This window comes from Sebastes umbrosus, chromosome 10 (assembly GCF_015220745.1).
Source record: "Sebastes umbrosus isolate fSebUmb1 chromosome 10, fSebUmb1.pri, whole genome shotgun sequence".
NCBI lineage: Eukaryota > Metazoa > Chordata > Actinopteri > Perciformes > Sebastidae > Sebastes > Sebastes umbrosus.
This window is the reverse complement of record NC_051278.1, coordinates 22,475,376-22,493,733: the sequence shown is the minus strand read 5'-3', so window position 1 is coordinate 22,493,733 and position 18,358 is coordinate 22,475,376. Positions and strand designations below refer to the sequence as shown.

The window sequence follows — 18,358 nt, the reverse complement described above, 5'->3', positions numbered from 1 at the left end:
GAGGCAGTTGGCTCTTTAAAAATGATTAAGATGTTTCTGATTATTACTGATTTCAAACAGGGACGTGCATGAAATAAAAGAAGACACAGAACCACTAGGGTTTCCTGAAGTTTGTTTAATGTCATAAGACACTGGATTTTTTTTAGCCCATAAAAAAGAGGTCATAAAGATCTGACTTTCTGTAAATGGCACATGCGGTGATTTTATAATAATAATAATAATAATAATAATAATATGGATGCTCAGAAACGGATTTTCAAACTTTGCTCATATTGTATATCAATATAGCAATAAATAAAGAAATCTGCTCCGCCATACAAAACAATTAATCTGTTGTTAAAAAAAAAAAAAAAAATCCTAAATGAAAAGTTAATGCAAATTAATAGATTTATAATCATGTCTGATTCTATGAAAATCAGCGTTTGGATTAATTACATTTTAATTACAATAAAATAATCCCGCAGCGTATATGGAGTTAAAAAAAAAATGCACAAATGCATCTATCAAGTCATATGAAGAGAAACATGATCTGCCATTATTGAAATATGATTTATGGCCGTGCAGCTATTGAGATGCTTTCGATACATTATAGTGAGCAAAGCAAATCTCATCAAGTTCAATTTGTAATAATAATAACAAATATCAAATACTATTAATCCAATATAATAAAAAAAACATAACACGGAAATTGCAATCATTAAGGCCAGGCTACAAAAAATAAATAATAATAAGCAATGAGTTATTATTATTAATATTTCTCATTATGTGTCATGGTTACACCCGGTTGAATTTTTTTTCCCCCATATCATTATAATAAAAAAAAAAAAAAAAAAAATGAAACTCACCACATATAGGGGCCTAAGCAAGAGGAAAAAGTGGAGCGAATGAGAGTTTCTCAGGCTGCTGCACTATTGGGCTGGACGCGTCTACAGAGGAGCGCCTCTGCTGCTCTGACAGGAAGCGTCACAGCTCCATATTTGGGCAAAGCCACGCCCCTTACGCGTCATATTCTGACAGCGCCTCTCCCGTGGGTTTAGAGTTTTGGCTCCCGGGAAAGATTTCAGTCCTCTGGGAAAGAGGGCTTAGTTTTGCATGTTCCCATCCATCCTGCACGACGCGAAAGGGCCCCTTATCCACCTCTCCTGTGTACTAGGAACACCTCCACTGGTGATCAGCCCTTTTGCCTGTGTGTTTGTCTTGTGTGGAGAGGAGAGAAGCAGCAGCAGCAGCAGAAGCACCTTTTTTTCAGGGGAGTGGGTTTTTTATTCCAACAAGAAGAAGAAGAAGAAGTCCTGAAGGTTTTGGATGCGGTGCTTCAGGGATGTGGGCACTTTGAGAGCACTATAGCAGCATCATCACCCAACAAACACAAACCATCGATTTTTCTGTGAATAGCACAAAAAAAAAAAGAAAAGAAAAAAAAGAAAAAGAGGAACAATAGCAACACACAAAAAAAAACAATTCACTTTTTTTGCAGTCTGTGGATAACGCGCTCTCTAACTAAGTACAGCACTTTGAGAATTGTTTCACATCGGACGGACTGAAGAGGGAGGCAAGACCTGTGGACCGGGTTTTCCCTTCGCAAGTGTGTCTCTGAATAAAAAAAAAGCAACCCTGAAGGATAACGCGCTTGGACGTTTTTTTATTTCCACTTAATTTTTCTCGCAAAAGGAGGCATCTCTTTTTTTTTGCACGCAAAAATTGTCCTAAATGTTTGGAATTCAGGAAACTATACCGCGCGGTGGGACGACGATGAAGGAGGAACCGCTCGGTGGACTGAACTCAGTCCGCTCCTGGATGCACACAGCTGGGGTGGTGGATGCGAACACAGCCGCCCAAAGGTACGGTACTAATGCACGAATGCATGCATGCCAACAAAAAAAAAAAAACGCATCTGATTTTTTCTCACGCATTCCCCTTTCCTTCTCCCTCATCATATCGACCCCTCAATCCCCTGAATACTCTGTATCAATTACGGTCTCCCAATAAAAAAAATGCCCCCCCTTCGGCTTCTTTCATTACATCAGATTACCCATTATTGTGACAAATCAAGAAATCTCCAAAGCGTGCTTTCTTCTTCTTCTGCATCTCCAATGTTTTCCATCATCTTCTTCTCCATCATCTCCTATATTCTCCCCGGTGTCCGGTGCTTAACCGAGATGGTCTCTTGTTTTCTCCCCGCAGCGGTGTCGGCTTGGCACGGGCACATTATGAAAAGCAGCCCCCATCCAACCTCAGAAAATCCAATTTTTTCCATTTCGTCCTGGCTCTGTATGACAGACAGGGTCAGCCCGTGGAGATCGAAAGGACAGCTTTTGTGGACTTTGTGGAGAAAGACAAAGTAAGCTGTGTATTTTTGGATTTAAAAATAAAAAACAACCCCCTGTACATATAATCAGCACATGTATCGAAATTATGTTATCTGAAATGGCAATGGGTTACTAAAAGGGGTTGGAGTCACGTGTATAATATTGATTTCTTTTTTTTAGAAAAATAACTCAATTCGTTGATGACAGAGAGTCGTTTTTTTTTTTTACAACTTAAAGCTGTTTCTCTTCTTTTTGCACAGATATTGTCAACACAGACATGTGCTGGTGTTGTTGGTGGTTTTATTTATATGCAGTTGTTCTATTGATGTTTGATTTTCACCAAAAAAACTGTTGTCTTCTGCAGGAACCAACCAGTGAAAAAACTAACAATGGGATACATTACAAACTACAGTTATTGTACAGCAACGGTGAGTTCATATTTCTTTTTGCAAACACACGTGTGCAAATATATCAGTTTGTCTGTCTGCGTAAAAACACATCATGATAATAATAATAATAATAAAAGCATGTCTGATAATTTTATAAATGCAACCACTGTCTTTTTATTTATTACACGTTGCTAAACTTTTGTTTTTTAATTTATTACCCCACAATATCTCAAAACTCACAAGTGCTTCTTCTTCTTCTTCCTCCTCTTCTTCTTCTTTTTCTTCTTCTTCTTGATCTTCTTCTTCTTCTTCTTCTTCTTCTTCTCTCTGCAGGCGTCAGAACAGAACAGGATCTTTACATTCGGTTAATCGATTCCATGACGAAGCAGGTAAGCTGCTGTTACACTTTGTTTTTACGCACACCCAGCATGCATGGTTTCACTTGTGCAAAAAAAAAAAACTTAACACGCCGTGCAAATCATCACCCCAGAGATCCTTCATGCACCACACGGTTTCCCACCCCAAAAAAAAAAATGAAATAAAGAAATGTGTTTGCAAAAACAATAAAAAAAGTTGTGGCACAAAATAAATTAACAAGAAAACACAGCTTTCCATTTGGACTGTTTATGTTTGTGGCTATATATCATATTGCAAAATAATCTGTAGCCTAAAGTCAACTGAACTCTGGCAGGGTTCTTTGTAGGCTCACATTAAAATTTAACATCTGCTCCAAAATCATCTGATTTGACTTTTCCTGCAAAGAGTCAGAGGTGACGCTCCAAACATTTAAAAAAAAAATGCAAAAGTATTATATCTAAAATAGAAATATTCATAATTTTGCTGAGGTGCATTTCACTTTTCTTCACCCACAACCATATTCGAGTGACTTTTAACCCAGAGCACCAAAATGTGATTTTCGTGTCTTAATGCGCATTTTAAGCCAACGCAAAGATTTGCAAAGTGAATTATAATTTGGGGGATAAAATCAGACGTCCTTATTTCGACTCCCCGCCTCGTGTTTCTGTATTAAATGGAGGGTTTAAGGCAGATCTTTCTGAATAGAGCCGTGCAAAAGGAGCCACTGGTCACAGACAACATTCCTGTGCGAATGATCCGAGTCAATGACGCAGAACAAGCAATTTATGGATTTCTGTTTCTACAGCTGCAAACAGCCACATAAATCAAACCAATATAGATAATCGCCCAGTTCCTATAATAATAAAAGAAGAGAAAAAAAATACACTTCAGGTCAAATAGCACAGCATTTAAAAGTGATGATCAGATATGTCACTTTTTCATTCTCATATTTGGCTTTTACGCGTGCCAAAAAAAATATGAATGGTATATAAACATGAAAGAAAAACCACGCTTTTTTAATTTAATTATATTTTTTGTTTTTATATTATTATTGTTGTTTTTTTTTTAAAGTATTTTATTCAATAATGTGGTGCTTTTTTTTGCCTGCATGCACTTGGTGCCGGTTCAGCTATACGAGGGAGTGAAGTGTCTATCCTTAGAAATAGAAGGAGGAGGAGGGAGGAGAAGAGAAGAGCTGCAGAACTGATAGCTCCACGCCATCTGTTTCAGCCAATGCTCAAAAATTACTCAACCGTACCGCCAGACACCGCTTTTTATCCACAGAAAGATCATTGTTAGCGGCTCAAAATAAACAACAGATTGCCCATTAACACTTTCCCCCAAATATCCCCAGATTATAAGCATATTGATGACACTTCTATTGGATCTCTCCTTATGAAAATCTCACTGTCTCCCTCTCTGTCTCTCTCTCTGAGCCACAGGATATTATCTAGATTACTAAAAATAAAAAAATAATACAATTTTTTTAATTATTATTATCACCATTCATTTTATATGTAGATTTTTTATTATCACTGCCACTAGAAATATTGTTGTTGGTGTTATTATCATATTGTAACTGTCATTGATGTTTTTATGAATTAATATAATTTACAACAGTGATTATCTTAACCATGTTTCCTTACTTAACCTTTGCACTCCTCTAATATATTCTGTTGTCCTATAACAAGCATGTGTATTCATGCCCCTGATTTATTTTATTAAGTGCAAAAAAATAGCAGTCTAATTATTTGTGAATTTATGTGAATTAATATGTGTTTAAGAGGTGACTGTGTTTTTCACTTTTATTTCCATTTCATCTCCTTTCAAAGGCCATAATTTATGAGGGTCAAGACAAGAATCCAGAAATGTGCAGAGTTCTCCTTACCCATGAAATTATGTGCAGGTAAGCATTATTTTTTTCTTTTTTTTTTTTTTAGCTCTGTCCATTTTGCAGATCCAGGCAAAAAGTAATTCCCTCCCCTTCAATAAGTTTTGACACTCATGATGTGATGCAGCAATCCAGACTGTCCTGTGGTCCTTCAGCAAACCACAGAGAGATGCTGTCAATTCTAACTTTGATAGGATTCAACTTTGATATGAATATGCCAGTGAGAAAATGAACTGACTGTCTTTTTCAGTGAAGGGAAATTGAATGTATAATAAAAGGGTCAGTGACACAGTACATAAGTTATGTTTTTTAATTCCCAGCTTATTTATTTTTTTATTCCAAGAATTGTATGTCATCATTTAAGCCTGCCAGAGACAATGTGTTTCCTGTTAACTTATGCATAGGCATTGCATGCCATGTATCAGTTTTTTTCTTTTTAACACAGAGTCAGTTGCTAGGTTGATCCCACCTGTCAACAATGATCAGCCAGCCTTTTAGCGTCATTTAACCACATAAATCTCAACCTCTCATATTGCTTCTGCTATTCAGCGGTGTCACTGATACTAAAAGGAAAAAACGCCTTTTGTTGTTATTGTCGAGCTCAGCATGAGCTTTGTGAACATTGAATTCGGATACTGTCGGTTAACCTCTCCTTTGTTGCACCGGTGCATTGTTCAAGTTGCTGGTTGGGAAAGCAAGTGCAGCATGAGAGCTGAGAATGATTTGTCTTTTTCCATGCATAAACTCATCACTCACGCTCAATTTATACATGCATCCATCACTTATTTGTGACACATTGAATATGCTGCGTGCTCTAGAGGTAATATTTTTTTTTGTCAAGAGGAAGTGTGTTTTGCTGCTGAATAAAAGAACTACTTTAACTGCTGCCTATTATCAGATAAGAAGATCTACATAATAAGAGCACTCCTAATAGGAATTATCTTTTGATATCTTCTCTTATTATATCTTATTTTGTAGGGCATGTCATACATTTTGAATTATATTTTTGCTCTAATACACCGCAGCGTCTTAAAGCCATAAAACACATCTTTATTACTGCTGCTGGGAAGTCATGTAAATCACACATATTTAAATAACGTGTGCTTGACTGACAGTAGCTTTGCACAAAATCTTTGTTTTTCTCCCCTGCACCATATGGCATAAATCAATCTTATTCATATATGTTTTCATTTCTACTGGAAGCTAGGATGATGTATTTGTTTATTTTTGCACTTTTTGATTCAAGTCCCAATCAAAGAAGTGAAAGGAAGCTAGCTATAGGCTTAGGGAGGGAGGGGTATAGGAGGGGGAGATGGCTGAAACATGTGGTGGAAGATAGATTAGTGCTTTTGAGGCCATAATTGATAAATGCCCTGCAGAAATATTGGTTGAGGGTGGCACCTTGCATCTCCCTCAGAAATAGCAGCTTGGCAATTAGAGGTAAACAAAAGCTGAAGCTGTGAAAAGTGACTCCCCTGCCTCCTGGCCCAATCCCCACTCCCCTCCCCTCCAACACTAAGCCAAACAACACAACATGTTGTTTTCACCATTTTTTATCAGCCATCAGCATCAATGGAATGGATAGATTGAGTGAAGGAAATCTCATGGTGATTTTTTTTTTCCCACCATAATCAAAACCACTCCGAGGCACTTAATAAATGTATGTGGTTTTGTGTGCATTATTTATTTATTTTTATTTATTCAGCAAAGTGTTTGCCTGCTCTGAAACCTCGCTGTCTGTCTGTGTCCCTACAGCCGATGCTGTGACAAGAAAAGCTGTGGAAACAGGAACGAGACTCCGTCAGACCCTGTGATCATTGACAGGTAGGGTTTGTGTGCACGCTTCCTCCAGTGCTTGTGAACGAGTGAGTGTCTTAAATGGATGAGTGACTGGATGAGTGGATGCATGAGCTTGTGAACAACTGAGCTGCCTCCCGGTGTGCCAGACGGCCCAGTTGGGCTGACTTGCATCTCACACGGCTCCACAGTGTGGGAACTGTGGGTGATTCTTGTGTGAGCGGCTGAGGGGCGTCTTTCCCAGGTACCTGTGCACCAAGGGGCGGTCACCACCTGGATAGGGTTTGTTCAATCACAGGTGGTTCAATCACTAGAGGATCATGCTGGGAATACACCTAATTAGCTTAGGCAACTTCACATTTATTTGGCTGGCTTCCCCTCTTTGTTTACGACAGTGATGCTTGCACTGTCAATAGTTTTTTTTTTTTCATTGACTGTTTCCCTTCTCTAACTGTGAGCGAGACGCCATTAAAGTTTGCATTTTAAAAAGGGATAAACATTTTATGTCTGCTGTTTTGTTCGGCACCTTCGGGGAAGTTGCATTTATATCACCTTCATCACCTTCTTAAAGAGGGAGAATAAATGGTCTCCTCTCAGGCATTGACATTTTTCTCACACTCTGTGAAACTACACTGTATGTCCTGGTCAGTGCACTGTTAAGAATTTCCCAGTAAAATAACAGTCAAGAACTGGCAGCAGGGTTGCCTTTATGTTACTGTAAAATTAACATTATTATAGTGTCTGTGTATACTTTACATTATTTTTTGCATAGATGAATAGACTTAGCAGGTTACGGACATAGGATAGTCACACTAAATACAATTAAAGGCACTTGTTAGGAAAAAGGCTATAATAGACTTTTCCCAAAAATGTGTGTCTATAGCTGGCTACAAACACAGAATGCAAACCATAACAACATGTGAGTGAAGAACAGAGCTAATTCACTGATTTTACAATCATGTACAATGTACAAGCCTCACATGTGCAGATCAGGTCCCAGAATTTAAAAAAATACTGCATTAAAAAGTGTTACTGATGATACTTTAGACAGTTGATCAGCAGTAAAGTGCTGTTTTTTTAAAGAATGCATTGAGTGTAATTTAACAGGTTTTCTTTTGTATTAACAGTAAAGCACTGTTTTTAGCAATAACAGGTTAATACTGTTGAAATCCTGCTGTAAATTAACAGCAATTGTTTACAGTGTGTGACTATGTTTAGGTAGTTTAGTGTAGTGTGTGTGTGTGTGTGTGTGTGGTGGATAATAGGTGGTGAGGCGGGGGGTGTCGTTTGGAACGTCGATCTCAATGTAACTCTCACCACGTAGTAGGGAGAGACAGCAATGCTAATGTTTGACTAGCCGGAATCACTGTTTGCTTAGTGGAGAATGCCTGGTATCTGACAGAGGGGACAACTCTCTTATTAGTAATCAAATAGGGCTGAGCAGTTGTTGCTGCCACTCCACTCCAGCGGCTTCTCATGCATCAGGAAGTAGGAGCTGGCTGCCCTGGGAGCCTGGATGGATTACCAGAGCTACTGCTGTCTGAACTCAAACTCACACAGACACACGTAGAGACGAGGACACAAACACACACACACACACATACACGCACGCATGTATGTTGTTTATGCTCGACAGTCACAGTGCATGCACAGAACTGAGGTGTTTAATGTCAGGATTTTTTTTTGCTGTATCTGCTACCTGCTTAATTCATTAGTCAAGTGCATTTGCTAGTGAAGGGAACATTAACATATAACTTGAGACGTCTACTTTGCCTAATTTCCGCCGCTTTCATGTTTGCTTTGTGTCGCTCTGCTGCCTTTTTTACTGCTTAGAGTTTCGCACACCATTGTTCTTCAATCTGCGGGTACAAAACATGTAACATAAGTACAGTAAGCAAAATGAACGCATAGAGAATTAAAGTCAAGAAAGAGGGGTGGGAAAGAAAAAAAAAAGAACAGGGGGGGGAAAAAAGAAGCGGATGGATATTGTAAGCTCAACCGGCTCAGGGAGGGCTCGGATTTTCATTGTGACGAGCCTGAATGGGAGCAGAGTATCCCTTTCCTTGCACAATGAGCGGCTCTGTTGAAACACAAAAGCATATGTTCCTCATTAGACCCTCCCATTGTCTCCATGTCGTAACTATGAGCCCGTCAGCTCACCCTAACAGACCCACACAGGTTCCCAGTGACTGGAGGAGGCTCGCGGAGAGGGGTGCCGGTGAAAGGTTGCAGGGTTTAGCTTTAGAGTTACGGACACACACGGCCAGAGCAACACTGGCTATTTACCTACAATTAGTTCCTGCTGTGCATATGGGTAAGCTTTTAGTTAAAGCTTCCATGTTTTACAGCCGTCCCTGTTACATCTGTCATTTTCTCATGCACATCATTACAGGCACCTGTGCTGCGGTCGCTGCTGGCAGAAACTGATTATTTCCAATTGAGTAGAACATAGTTGAGTGACATAAACCTAGAGGAGAGGTTTGATTGTTGAATCAGGCATGTCTCATCTGTCTACAATTACAGCGTGAAAACCGGCTCGCACTGCCACATTTCCTAGAGAAACAGTAGCATGGCCGAACCTTAAGAAACAGATTTGGAGTGAATCATTGATGGCGTTCATTCGCTGTAACATTTTCCCAGATGGTAAGAGGGGGGAAAGCGCGCACAGCTAGCTGGCATCTAGCAAGACATTAACTGGCGTTCCCATGGATCTGGCATATCCAACGGAGTTTGGGAAACTTATCATTCCAAATGTGTCCTATTTTCCTGCGGTCAAGCCAGACATCTGTTTACCCTATTTTCTCTCGGAGTTTTGATACAGATTTTCACTCAGATTTTTTGAAGAGGAAGGATTCTCTTTAAAAAAAAAAAAAAAAAGAAAAAGTTGGTTAGATATAGGCCCAACAGCTGTCACAAAGTTTCAGCACTGCTTGGTGTTTAAATATTTCAGCACTTACATTTGATGCCCTTGCATTATTCATACGCCTTTTTTGGATGAAGAAAGGCCCTATTTCTGTTACATTTGGGTGTGTTGTGACTCAAATTTCAACATCGTTTAAGGAAAGTCAGCACATATTTCGCTCTACAGAAAAAAAGTCTATTGTCTTTCAATAGTGCGCGCATGTGCTTTTTCAAGAAGTCAGTTACATTAAATAAAAGAAACATTTATCTTGTGACTAATTGCAGCACTTTTGCCATGACCGCATCACTTTGCAGCATAATCATCTCTCCCCTTTATAAATCCAGCAGTGCTACAGATGTCACATTTATAAGTTAATGGTGCCTTAAAGTAAGTGGGGGTGTAGGTTTATTCAGTCAGTAATTTGAGTCTTTAGAATTATAGTGATGAGGTACCCAATATCTGATTAGATGGCTTCCCCATTTACAGTGCATGTAGTGTTTAGCCAAACATAACTCAATTTGCGATGACTCTCCTGGTGTGGTATCTGTCTTCGCTCTCTCGCATATTGACTTTGTCTTCTCTTGTGTGAAAGATTAGATACATTGTTCCGGCTTACACATGGATTTTGTAATAAAGGCAGCACATGTTGTTGAAAGAGGAGAGAAAATGACTCATTCTGCATGTCAGGGTTCAAAGGTCACGCTTTACTCTGAAGAAGCTGGAGCAATTTATGCAAGACAGACACAGAGAGAGAGAGAGAGAGAGAGAGAGAGAGAGGATGTGTTATCAATGTGTATTCTGCCCATATATGAATTTTGAATTTAATGTATGTTCATACAGTTTAACATCTCGTGTCAATTTGCGCCGCCATTCACAAACAGATCTCGGACCAGATCTAAACATGTCAGCTCCGTTTTTATTCCAGCGGCTACGGCACTCCCTTTCACTTCCTGTCACAAAGGTCAAAGAGCACTGACCTTTGGAGCGCAGCCCAGCCGCTGAATAATTCATGACATTGACTTGTTTTTTTCCTCTTATTTTTTCCCCTTGTCTGTTTTTTTTTTTTTGGTCAGCACACATGGTTGTGCTGTGGGAGGCTTTTATTCATTTAGCTCATTTATAAAGGCCTCACCGCACCTGTTCGTGTGTTAATGCGATTAAATTTTGGCCTAATGTAAATTTTGCTTAGCTCTCCGTTATGTCCCTCATTAGTGCGCCTGTATTTTCCAAATGACTTTGCGTTATCGTTCATTTGTGGAACACCTACGAGGTCATTTCCCAGAGTGCACTTGACTTGTTGTCAAGTTGTTTACCAGGAAAACAAAAGACCGCAAGCCTTAGGACGTCTCGCGCGCGGTTCCCTCGGCCTTCTAAGAAATAAATCGGGGGAAATTTGTGTGCTCCCATCTGGTTTTTGCAAAACCGTGATTACCTCCAAAAGCTGAACAAATGCCAGTATTTATAAGGTCAGCCCTTTATGTGGAAATGTGATGTAAATGAGAATCAGCGAAAGGGGACATTAAACAAAATTAAATTCATTGTCTCCTTTAATGTCATTTACATTTTTGGCTAAGCCCCGGACTGTCAAAGAGGATTTCTAAAACCATTTTAATTGCACATCAGCATTGGAAAGGAGGGTGTGTTTTCACAGAGCGGCTGTCTTGATAACCTGCAAAGAGAAGTCTGTTTATGAAGTACCTAAATGGCGTGTTTTCACCGCATCTGTAGAGGGGCAATTAAGATGGCACTCGGAAGGTAGTGTTAATCTAGCATTGTGCTCCCACCATCCATAATGAATGCAGTGGATGGGGGTCACTGTTGTGATAGAGAGTTGATTGCTGCAGGTGTTGCTTCTGGATTTTTTTACATTGAGCTGTGGGACCTGCACTGCAATGTGTTTTTTAGGCTTCCCAGTGAGTCATTTAAAGCTGTTAATGTGTGTAGGAAATGCTCTCTTTCTGTGTTTACATGCACATCTTTTTATTTGGGGCTTATAAATATCTCAGCGTTTTGCTCATTGGTGCAATTCGTGCGACAGATGCGAGCTTTTGACGCCCATTGAGAAATTGGAGAGCGAACTGGCCACCCCTGCCTGAGCCGACGTGATGTTTGAGTGAAGCCTGTCTCCTCCCGAGCCAGAGTAGGAAGAGCAGGAAGTGTTGAGAGCGAAAGCTGTACTTGGCAGCTCTCCTTTGGCTTGCACTTGCCGAAAAATGAAACCCAGACCCCTCTCCGCAGCCCCCCGAGCCAGAACCTTCCTTCCCCAGCGCTCCAACATCCAGGATTGGGTAATACTGTTCACTAAGCAAAACATTACCTCAAATTATTCTCGCCCTGTTTTCTATTCCCTCCTCCCTCATGTCGGTTTTATCGCAGTTTGTAAATGTCAAGACACGTACAAAGACGCACAGTATAAATGATATTTTCCAAATTATGCTCACATGTTTGGGTTCACATGAGTGGCGGCTGAACGTAACGCGGTGCCTGGCGCTCCCGTGGGAGACCCACCTCACTAGGGTAGGATTCCCCAGTGGCATCAGCTAATGGCAAGACTTGACAACAGCAGAGAAGCCGGGGGTGTTGTGTTTTACTAGCGCTGAGCAGGGGTGATGACTTTAACATGTGTGCAGAGAAAGACTGAGATGTTTGTGCGGTGTGTGCGTGCGTTGCGCGTGTGTGTGTGTGTGTCCCTGCGCGTGTGCACATGCACGTGTGTGTGTTCGTTGTGTGTGTGTTAGTGTGTGCGTGCTGTGCTAAAGAGAGAGGTGTGCAGCACGAAAAGAGTGGCGCGGGCCAACAGAGCGACGGATTCGGCTCCAGCTTGACGGCAGTGAAAGACGAAACATGGTTCCACATGTGTTGAGAAAGAGCAGTCCATCTGTCCATGGAGACAACCCCTCCCCCCTTCACCACCCCCTTCTCTTTCCCTCTTTCCTTCTCCTCTTCTCCTTCTCTTGCTCACCTCCCCTCCCCACCACCACCACCACTCTTTACTCCCCTGGTTCACTGCTGACAGAAACAAGGCCAGAGCTGGGGTGATGGGATGAATGCTGGGCCAAGAGCAACACTGGACGTTATACATACACACACACACACACTGAAGAGAAATAAGAAAAGGTTATCAAAGATTTTTTTTTCCGGTGTATATGATGTTAAAGTTTCAGTTGCATTCACTGACTTGGTTTTAGCGCCGCGTTCATGTGATTTAAATCCAGCTGTGGCGCAATGGAAGTGATTTATTTTTGATATTATGAAAGAAAACTATTAAGATTTATTCACCTCGTCTTCTTCTTCCTGACACGCTGCCGCAACGAGCCACCACGGTGAAAATCGTACATTATTGAAATTAAATCCGAAGTAAATAAAACATGCCACTCTTTCTCAAATATTTAGCAAGCGCTCCTTTATAATTAAACTTTGTGGCTGTTTTGTAGACGCTGTTTGGTTTCTTAAAGCATTAATGACGCGAGAAAGAGCTTTTGTCGAACAGCTCCCGATTCTGTGAATCGCATTCAGGTCACTCGGACCTTTTTCTTTTTTTTTTTTAGCCATTTTTTCTTTTTGAAAAAGGGTCTCCTTTCTTTCTCTTGGCATGTTCTCACTCCCATTCAATCCTTATTAGGTTTCCCCTAATTGTCAAACAAACTGTTGGGTCAACCTCAGTCGTATCTGGCCGTAAAACAGCACATTAGGCCCTGGTGAGGGATATATGTGGTATTTCATCGGAGACGGAGTAATGCTGGGGTTTTATGGTTAAGTACCAGTTCACGCCCACGCCATTTGTTTCGCATTAGAGTGGAGGTTTTGTAAATCAGATCAATATGTTCGCTGAGATGTGATTCCTCGTCGGGATCTCCCGAGTCGTTCTTTCCTCAAGTATTTTTCTTAGGGGACTGGTTGTCGATGCGCGCTCCTCTGCCCCCTCCCAGCCTTCCCCTTTTTCTCCCCTACCTCCGTCACTCCCTCCCTCCATCTCCACCTCAATCTATTTCCATTTTCTGAATGTAGCAATTTGTAGTGTGACACGGGCAAGATTAGGATGGGAAGCAGTCTGAAGATTTCATCGGACATGGTCCTGCTCCCGCTGGCGTGAGGTCACAGGACAAAGATGGGGCTGGGGGGGTGGAGGGGGACTCGAGGAGAGGGTCATCAGTTACCTCGGGGAAATGAGCTGGTCCGCTGGCTGCTCTGTTGGCCCCAGGGGTGCCTGGGATGTATCGGAGGAGAAGCCCCAGAGAAAGAGCCCTGAACCAGTGTCATTTATTAAAAGTGACAAGTTATTTCTAACTATAGCTCTGTTTTTATTGTTTTACAATGCTGTCGTTTGGAACGGTGCCTCCCCCTTCTCTCTCTCTTCAGGAATCACAAACAAGTGACAAATGAACGAGGTGACCTGCTTTTTTTTAAACACACATGCTCGACGGCCACACATGTTAAATTGTTGTAAATTAAAAAAACGTGCGGGTTTAATAGAGATCGAGCGTATGATAAGTGTAATGAAAATATTTCACCATTCACCAGTTTTTCTCCAGGACATTTGTTCAGTAAATGAATAACAGCTTTACAGTATGAATCTGGAGCTGACCTCCGCATAATCAGTACCAGAAGTTCCGCAGAACATGACCACACCACGATGTGTGTGTGTGTGTGTGTGTAGAGAGGAGAGCTTCAGCGTCTATTTTAGAGACTTTTTTTAGTTTCTTTATTAAAAAAATACATTCATGCTAATATTCATGCTAATAATGGAGTATTTATTCAATGTTTGAGCTCTTCATTTAGGGTCACTGAGGTACTCTGCTCCCCCTCTTTTTTTTTTTTACTGCCTGCCCCAACTGCGTTAATGATATATGACAGAAATTTCCTTGAGCTGGTTCAGTGGCAAGAAAGGTCCTGGCTAGTCTATATCAATCCATCTGACTTATGTTCCCATGTCTTGAATTACCGCTTGATGGAAACCTGCTGCGGGCTTCTCTTGCCAATTGAAATCAGATCTCCTCCACAGCCTGGTGTGATATTGATCCATATTCAACACCCAGGCAGCCGATCGATCAGTATTGATTTACAATAAAAAACACTCCTGTGCTTGTTCAGCACTGCGATCGATACTTTAAAGCAAAAGAGGGGGAAAAAAATATTTTAAAAGAAGAAAAAAAACAGGATTGTGCTTTTTTACCACACGGTGACCAGCTGGAATGTATAAAAATGGGATGTTTCATTTTCATTAGAGGGGTTTAAGTGACCAAACCTTGACCACACCGGCGACCGGCGACCACGTCCGCAGTGAGCGATGATCCTCTCCCGCCATGTGAGACGAGCCAATAAAAAATGGTTTAACGGGATGACACTTCTATAAGGACTCATTTATTGAAGGAGGTGTGTCTGTTCCTGAATTAGTGGCACATCTGCACGGCAACGGGGAGCGCTAAAACTGTCATATCAAATCTATGTGGAAATTGAAACGGAATGCTAAAAGTGGCGGATCAAGCCCGAGCACTTTAGCTTGATTTCGCCGTGTTAACAGGATGACATGATTTCCTGTGGTTTTGATATTAATTTGTCCCATTCTTTTTTCCCGCCTGCACACATGCCGGGGCCTCCCGCCTCCCACACGGCCATCATTAGGGCCCGGTACAAACTGGAACCGACTAAGGCGACCCACTCAGCTCCAGTCCAGATCCACTTTCCTCCCTGTCACATCTTAGTCCTAATCTCTCGGACTTCCTCCCCTCTGCCAAATAACCGTTCCCATCCAGCAGGTCCCAGCACTGGCCCGGGCTGCCAACATCTGAAAGTTATTATCCCCAATCTCTGACATCCAGGAGTTTACAGTTATATAATGATGGGGAAAACCACATGTCCCCAGAGGCAGAGAACATTTTTGAGATGCCTCCCCATCTGTTTTGGGGGAGCTGCCCATTTTGGGCCAAACTCAGAATGGCAGGCAGATTTTTTTTGTTGTTGTAATTTTTATTTTCTACCACTGGAACAGGCCAGTCTGGGAATCATTATATGGGGTGATAAAGCAAATCCAATTGGGTCAGGTTCCCCTCCACACAGCGCTGGTGGCACCAGCTCTCCCTGCCTCGCTGCTCGTCCCTGACTGTGTAAGTGGCGGTTGTTTGTTTGTCCTAGAGAGGCTGGGCTGGGGGGACTAATGCAAGCCCGGGGGCCAGCCAGGTCGGAGGCGACGGTAAACCCGAGCCGCCTGGTGTATCGCAGCGCTCCCCTCGCTGCTGGCTCGGCCTTGTTTGGACTGCAGCTCCGGTTTGCTTTCTTAGAGGGAAGCTGAGCCTCCGTAATCATTGAGCCTTTTGCTCGGGTGGGGAGCACAGCCGGGACCAGAGGGAGTGATGACATAGGTCCGCAGAGGCCTGGCCCGGTCCACCCCTGCTGCTCTTAGCCTATTTATTTTCTCTTCTCATTGTATGGTTTCAGTCACACCATATTATGTTCGGACCTTATGCACGTGCACTCCGATGTGATGAGGTGCATGGCGTAAAGCTGTAGGCTTTGTTTTTACTAATAACGCCGGGGATTAGTGACTTGCTGACCTCAGTGTAATCTTTATTAGTCTGTTAACTATATACCCTAACTGATGTGAGAGCAGTGACACAGACGTGCAGCTCAGGACAACGCAAAGTGGGAAACTAACCAGATTACATGCTATTATTAAACCAATATGTAACAGATTATGTTAGGTGGAGATGGGAGATGAATCTATGTTTCTGCTAAAGTGTTCCAAAATCTTACAGATTTAGATAATTTAAACCCCCCCATCTCGCCCCCTGGGCACTCCTCAAAAATGTTTTATTCAACATCACCACTCTGTTCTGTTTTGTTACGTTATTGAAATGGGTTGTCGATTCGAATAGAGTCAACCTGGTGGGCCAATCTCATTGTAGCCAGTGGAGAGTGAAAGCCATCTCTGCGGCGTAACCTCACCAGAACACACACAGAGATTGGACGAGGGGGGCAGTGAGAGCGAGAGTGCCTTCTCCAGATGGAGATCCCAGATATGGCGGGAGGGGGTGTGGGGGGGGGAATGTCCGGGCTATTTTCCAGCGTTTCCATAATGGGAATCTACCCCTTGCTTGCTTATTAAGTTGTGCACACAAGGAGGAGTGAGGAGAGGGAGATGGAGAGGAGAGGAGATAAGGGCAGGCGAGGCGAGAGATGGACAACCTGCGCGCCGTCACCTCTCTGTTGTAAGTGTCAAGCAGACCCTGTCGGAGAAATCACAGGTCATGTGGATAGATGATTGTCAAAGCGCTGCGTTGATATAAGGGCTTTCTTTTCTTTCCCGCTTTGAGCCGCAGCGGCGCATGATAAGATTTGTTTTTGTTTTCTGTTGGAGAGGGAGAAAGTATGACGCTCGGGTCAGGGAGGTCGACTCGGTGGGGTCACGGGGTCACGGCCTTTTTGGTACCTGAGTAACCTCACATGGCTAAGCCATTTCTCAGGCTCCCTGAAATGATGGCGGGGTGCGCAGGGGAGGGGGTTCGGGTGAAGGGGTGGGCAGGAGAGTGATCTATCAGCGGCAGCGGCAGACATGCAGACAGAATGGCAGCTACTGCAGCTAAACAGAGTGAGACAGATAGGCAGAAGTCTCTCATACGTAACACCGGGAGCTTTAAGACGACAGCGCTGAGTGTTATGGATGCTTGACATTGACCTCTTATACAGACATGGAGTATTTATCAAGATTGTAGGACAATAGTGTATTTGTTTGTAAATTATTTAGTTCACTGGGTGAGATGCTACTTTCCTCGCCACTTTTGAAAGATAAGAGCGAATCCGTTTTGCGCGTCTCGTTAGATGTTCTTCACAAGAATTTAGGTGATCATATTTTGAAGAGTGTCAGTTCTATCAATTCAAATCTACTTTAAAAAGAGAGAGAGAGAAAAAAAAAGCTCTGAAGCTTACATTTCTCTCGAAGAGAAATATTTGTGTACAGATAGGCCTGTCATCCCGCGAAACAACATTCATGATTCTTTTATTGGTGCTCAGCCATCACCCCCCCTTCTCTCTTCCTCTGTGGGAAAAAAAGGGCTAGTCTACAAAGTGGCTTTTTGCCGTTTGAGAGGAGTAAACTTCATCAGGTCGACGGCGAGGTGTGCTTCACATGTCACTCAGTCGAGCTCCCTCCTAATGAAATGCTGCATACAGATTTCTGCCTGCGGGCTCGGGGGGATAAGACCGTGGTAACAGAATGAAACAAACCCCTTCCCATTCCCTTCACTCACACACGCAAAAGCACACAAACACACACTCACACACACACTCTTGCTGGAGAGCATCCATGTGAGGAGATCCAAATCTGCAATTTATTCAAATATTGATATTTCTACTTGTCAGGAGAAAGGTGCCTTGAAATTTCCTCTGAGTACTCCTGTCAAAAAAATAGCAGGAAATATGTCAGATAATTCATAAATGGAGTTCAGCGCTGCAAAGTCAGTTGGGAACAGCAAAAAATATATATGCTTGTCAATGAAGAATAGGGGCAATATTACAGAGCCTGCTGCTCATTCTTCCATCATGTCAAGCAAACAGCTTTTCGCAGGCCCATAAGTGTATGTTTCAGTCTGCGTGTGTGTATTTGTGTATACGCGTGTATATTTGTCTATGTCCCTGTGTATGTACATGTGTATGTATATTTATGCATGCGAAAGTGTGTGTGTGTGCTTTGGCTGTGTTGTGACTCCTACTTAGATGT

The 18,358-nt window shown here is 42.1% G+C and overlaps 1 protein-coding gene across 9 annotated transcripts in view; it reads left to right on the top strand.

Annotated features, from left to right (window-relative positions):
- The first annotated feature begins 898 nt into the window (after positions 1 to 898).
- The window catches only part of LOC119495832 (transcription factor COE3), a 71,464-nt gene continuing 54,004 nt past the window's right edge, over positions 899 to 18,358 (top strand). For 3 of the 9 annotated variants that reach the window (XM_037782685.1, XM_037782687.1, XM_037782686.1), the window contains exons 1-6: positions 905 to 1,841; positions 2,185 to 2,341; positions 2,674 to 2,737; positions 3,032 to 3,087; positions 4,888 to 4,961; positions 6,702 to 6,770. In XM_037782685.1, the coding sequence (XP_037638613.1) occupies positions 1,711 to 1,841; positions 2,185 to 2,341; positions 2,674 to 2,737; positions 3,032 to 3,087; positions 4,888 to 4,961; positions 6,702 to 6,770 (551 nt within the window). In that variant the 5' untranslated portion in view covers positions 905 to 1,710. Of the gene's footprint in view, positions 1,842 to 2,184; positions 2,342 to 2,673; positions 2,738 to 3,031; positions 3,088 to 4,887; positions 4,962 to 6,701; positions 6,771 to 18,358 lie in introns of all 9 variants that reach the window. The other 6 variants (XM_037782683.1, XM_037782690.1, XM_037782682.1 and 3 more) reach the window with 5 other exon arrangements.